Source organism: Saccostrea cucullata, unplaced genomic scaffold, assembly GCF_032062105.1.
Source record: "Saccostrea cucullata isolate Sc308-1 unplaced genomic scaffold, CSIRO_AGI_Scuc_v1 ctg11957, whole genome shotgun sequence".
Classification (NCBI taxonomy): domain Eukaryota; kingdom Metazoa; phylum Mollusca; class Bivalvia; order Ostreida; family Ostreidae; genus Saccostrea; species Saccostrea cuccullata.
In genome coordinates, this window is record NW_026922526.1 from 3,137 (window position 1) to 8,584 (window position 5,448).

At 32.2% G+C, this 5,448-nt stretch overlaps 1 protein-coding gene across 1 annotated transcript; it reads left to right on the forward strand.

Moving 5' to 3' along the window:
• The first annotated feature begins 425 nt into the window (after positions 1-425).
• Positions 426-5,028, forward strand: LOC134261910 (uncharacterized). The gene is made up of 3 exons (XM_062744297.1): positions 426-550; positions 926-1,088; positions 4,223-5,028. Exons 1-3 carry the CDS (start codon positions 473-475, stop codon positions 4,753-4,755), a joined length of 774 nt encoding a protein of 257 aa, XP_062600281.1. The 5' UTR covers positions 426-472; the 3' UTR covers positions 4,756-5,028.
• Positions 5,029-5,448: the final 420 nt, after the last annotated feature.

The window sequence follows — 5,448 nt, forward strand, 5'->3', positions numbered from 1 at the left end:
GATATGTCTATGTGGGTAAAACATGACATCATAAAATTATGAAGAATTTTTAGATTTTTTTTTATTTATACAATGTGGAAATGCATCCATTTTTCAGACGAGTTTTGTGTCTATATTACATGGTTTCAACAGTATCTACCACAAATCTGTCCAAAATTTAAAATACGTGTTATTTGAATAATGAATCTGACATTTTGAGTATTAAATGGCAATGTTTTAATGAGGTATTAAGCTGATAGTCTGTTTTAGTGAGACTAAATCTTTGGTATTTACACGATGGCCTCTGTCCGCTAAAAATTGTATTATTTAAAGAGTAAATCATAACCAAAATTTAAAATTTAATGTCATGAACACAGAAATTATGCTCTTTAGGCAAGCATTTAAAGCTTTCAATAGCATTGCTCTTTATAAAAGATCGGAATATTTTTGGACATAGTCTTGTTGATTTGTGCACGATCCACAAGGTCCAAATATGGCTAGAACCATGTCATTCTGTACGTATGGGATTGCTGTCTTTGTCATGTGGCTGCTTTTTGACATATGCCAATGTGTGAGTGTATTTTTAAAAAAACTTTTATCATTGCCATTAGTAATACTGATAGGAATTATTATAGCAGTTTTCCTTTCTTGAGAAGAGTAAAAGCAGATTATATTGGAGGATCATATACTTAAGTTTGAAAAAAAGTAATTACTTTCCTTTTAAACGTAAAATCGTCACATTGTAACATTTTTCACAAAAAGCAAGCCTCTAAAAGTCACTTTCACACATCGTTTCCGATGAAATAGAGGTGTTTTTTTTTTTTTATATAAATAACATTGTTTTTAACATTACCATTACAGTTAGTGCTTTTGTGCTCTGTTTGTGATCAGTAAGCATTGTGGCTTTTTTTTTAAAGTGAGGTTTTTTTATATTACTTATTTACAGACCTCTAATGCAATAAGGGTTTCTGCAGAGCCACAAATTAAGCCGTTATATCTTAATGTATCAGAGTGGAAGGGAGACAACGTTGTTACTATGCATGGTAGATTTCAGTGTCCATCAGACACGACAGCAGAATTTGAAGGGAAAACCATCCGTTTTGATAAAGGTACCTTGCTACTTTTCGTTTTCGTTATCTTTTTTCTGCTAAAAAGCATTGATACAAGATATCATTCACTGTTGCGATATAATTCTATATAATTATTGACTTTTAATGAGTTCTACTCCTGACTATACGGACCTGGTCAGGTATTAATTGACCGAGGCCGAAGGCCGAGGTTAATCAATGCATGACCAGGTCCGTTTGTGCCGAGTAATCGAATTCATAAGTCCATAATCGTTTTCTAAATTATCAGAAATTTTACAACACTTTTGACACTTTAGACATTGTCTCTATCAAATAAACTCTCATAATATTATGAGTATTGGAACAACACATTTTATTTATATATTTATTTTCAGTGCAATTTTCAATATGAATTCAATTAGAAATCCAACACGTTCTAATCTTCGCAAAACCTTGTCACCGCATGCTAGAATACACAGTTGTACATGTTACTATATGATTTTCTATAATCTAAGAGCACCAAAATGTACAATGCTTTGACACAATTAATCAAAAACTATAATTCCGTTAAATTAAAGCAAAATATTACAAATATGCGCTTAATTTGTATCTGTCATTTTTTTCCTCACATGTTTGTTTGCGTTATTCATGTTATTTTAGTTTGCAACGTCATTTAACGTCACAAAAGGGTCCATTAACCAGGCGAGTTTTGAAGGGCACTAAATCCACATTAAATATTTTAAAAATAGGCAATTATGAATAGGAACAGTTAGTGAATGTAAATATAAGCATTGCATTCATATTTCTAGATGTCTTCGGTTCTATAACACACATGGCCGTGCCGACAAATTATCATACTGCGCTAACACCCGGTTTTCAATGTGTCGGCACGCCCAGTAACAGCTGAAATGTAACAACTAGGTTAAAATGGAGAACAGTATTATCAAAGAACAAATACGCAACCATAAACTATTAAAATAGTTTAATAATCGACTAAGGATTGGCGTCTTCAATCTTTATCTTCACAAAAACTCATATTGTTAAACACGCAATTTGATTGGTTGAAAAGTCTTTAAGCAAATCTATAGTTGTTGCAAGAGGGAGAATGCGAATAAATCATTCGATTTTTCATTTGAAGTGTGCGATATCTGAGGTAAATTTCAAGAAAGGGCGTCTAGACCAGTCAGAAATCAATAACATTCCTATTTATTTGATATACCATAATGATACACTGTCTTTATAACATATTCTTTAGTGATACACTGTTTAATTTATATTTTCTTTAGTTATACACGGTTTATGTTGTTTTTTCTTTGTTGATACATGTACATTTTTTCCCCCCAAATTTTCTTTGGTGAAATACTGTTTATATCCCATTTTCCCTAGTGATACCCTTTTTTATACTATTCTGTTTATATGTTTTTCTTTGGCAGTATACCAATTTAACATACTGATGATAATGATAAACATTTGTTTCTCAAAATATAGGACTAATCTTTATCAGTGATTTTACGAAAGGTGACATAAAAAGGGACTTAATGGCAAAAAACTTCAAATCTCCTAACTTGAAAAAAAAAAATGACAAAGTAAAATGAATGCCGCTTTAAAGTGATTTCATTTTTATTACAAATCTCTCATTTTTTGTTCATATGAATTTTATTTTAGCTACTTCAATTCATTAATTAAATCGTATACATCTTAGATACAAAAGTAATATATATTTTAATTTATAGTTAAAAAAGAGGTTTTTCATTTTAAGGTCACCTTAGTAAATTGTTGTCTTCATCCTTCGCAATGTAACATGTGCTATGCTTCATGTGCTTCACATTCAAACATTTTTGCAGCTTCTTCTCTGCAATGCTCAGGCAATTTTAGCCATTTTTGGCATAAAGCATCTATTAGTGAAGGGGAACAAAAATTGTAAATTTTATGGTCTTTATCACCCCCAGCCTTGAGCCTGAGGGGTGGGCCCAAAACCAGTAGAATTAATGCAATCTTTATAAATCTTTTTTTACTAATAGATATCACGCCGTTAAACTGTAGGCCTGATTGTTTTAAACAAAGTTTCATTCAAAATTGTGAAAAACCATGGTCCCAAGCTTAGAGGTCCTGGTTCTAAGGTGGATCCGCAAAAATTATAAAATGCATTGATTTTTGAAACATCTCTTTCTCTGTCTCTTCCCCTTTTTATAAACAGGCTAAATGCAACAAATAGTTATGAAAGAGGGAGTCTCTTCTAAAATTGTAAAAAAAAAAAACCCATGGTCTCTTGGTCAGAGGGTTCTTATGTAAAGGTGCAGCTATTTCAATTATATAGTTAAAATGCATTAATTCTTTGAAAATCTTCTCTGCTTCTTGGTACTCGTATCAACAAACCATTTGCATAAATCTCAATGATGAGCATGAACTCCTCTTTCAAAATTGTGAATTTCATATCTCCTGGATGAGGGGTTCTTGTGTTAAGACAAGCTATATGCATGTAAAGTATATAGTGAAAAAACACCAATTCTCTGAAAATTTTCGTTTCTATTCCTGAGTATTATATTGTAATAAGATGAACTACCTATATGATAATTGATCAAAAAGGCTACATCTCTCAGAATTGTGAATTTCAAGAAAAGTCAGGTCTGTGTAAGGGAGTATCATAAAGGGGAGACCTCATTATATTCTGAAAATGAAGTACAGCTTTGAAATCTGCTCTCTGGTATAAATCAAACATTAAGGATTAACAAAGACGGTTCCAAAATTTGAAAAAGGGTCAGAGGTTGCTTTGAAGTGGGGGTTCTACAAATCATTGGTGGTTTATAAATACTTTTCAGTTGAAATGTATTTCTTTTGTTTCCTAAAATATGACTGTGGGCATTAAGAAGCCAGACCTAAGCATTCTAAGTGTATAGTAATGATGAGCAAAGAGCCCTTATCAAAATCATGAATACCATGGCCTCTGATGTAAAACACGAACCAATTTCATTAAACTGGAAATTTTATACATAATGCTCAGGTGACCTCTAAAGCCCATACCTCTGTTTTTTGGTTGTTGTTGTGTTTTTGTTTTTTTTTTTTTTGTTTTTTTTTTTGTTTGTTTTGTTTTGTTTTTTGTTTTCTTTTTTTTTTGCAATAAGTTTATGCATATCTGGTTTAATTAAAAACTCGGATGTTTTTTTTTTAAATTTTAGTTTCGGACTCAAACGATGGTTCATCAAACTTCGAAATGGTTCTGTATGACGACCGATGGGGCTGGTTGCCCCGTCTTACGTTGAAGTCAAAATCTGCTTTAGAAGAAATGCACATTTATTTGAGTGATGTAGTAGACGACTCTGTACAGACAAGTTTCTTGGGAAGAAACTGTTTAGTTGGAATCAACAGGTCATCTGAAAAGCAATCTATAACCTACACTTCCGTCATACAGAGCTGTAACAGTGCTTCGATTATCGAGAAGTTCAACATTGGACTAAATAAGTCTGGAGAGATTATAAGGCTCGATTCAGATGTATACTGCTATGGATCAAATGAAAAATATGGAAAGTATTTCAAGTCGACGTGTTCTATGTATGTATCCGACGATCCGTTGTACATTACATTTTACGAAGATAAAATGGCTGCTGACAACATTGAGCTGTACTATCTCACGTACCACTTCGAACCCATTGGGCCTTGTAGCCACAACTGTATTGCGGATATTAAAAGATGGTTTTTCTCAGTCGTTTAATTTCAGGAGATATCATTTACTGATATAATCACATATTCTTAGGGGTCATTTTTCATGTGTTATTTTTTTCTTAAAGCACATACTTTTGTTTTTGGGGTTGATCCCACTAATGATAATTTCTTCGTGTAATATATATTCCATTTTGTATTTCTTGGTGGACATGAATTCGGACGTCTTTTAACTTGAAAGCAACAAAAAGTAACCCCGAAGAAAATGAAAAAAATGTTATAGTAATAAAAACTGACGAGAAAATGAATTAAAATTGCACAAAAAGTTTTGTTGTTGTTTTATTCTATTTATATTTTTAGGGGGTGGGATAGGGGTGGATGGTTCGGGGGTAGGGGTTGTGGTGGTGTTTTAAAAAAAAAAAGAAAGTGGGATTCATATGAGTTTAGAGACTGTACATGTCATGGATGAGTTTGTGAATGATACGGTTAATTCAGATGTAAAAATAAAGAATAAAAAGGACGGAAACCTTAGACAATAATAGAAAAAAAACATATTAAGGAAAGGAAACTAAAGATGAGTTTGCCAAAGACAAACTTTATTACCAATTTACAGCGATCGGATCTGATATCAAGTTTATTATAAGGGACCGTCTTTTATTTTCACGGGTTAACTGTGCTTTTTAAAAATTGGTGAAAGTGTTTGCCAATCACAAATATTTCTTTAATGAAATAAAGGGGAAACACT

Coding starts and splice junctions, on each gene's coding strand:
- LOC134261910 (XM_062744297.1), top strand. CDS start 473: ATGGCTAGAACCATGTCATTCTGTACGTATGGGATTGCTGTCTTTGTC. Junction 551..925: donor TTTTTGACATATGCCAATGT/GTGAGTGTATTT, acceptor ACTTATTTACAG/ACCTCTAATGCAATAAGGGT. Junction 1,089..4,222: donor AACCATCCGTTTTGATAAAG/GTACCTTGCTAC, acceptor TTTAAATTTTAG/TTTCGGACTCAAACGATGGT.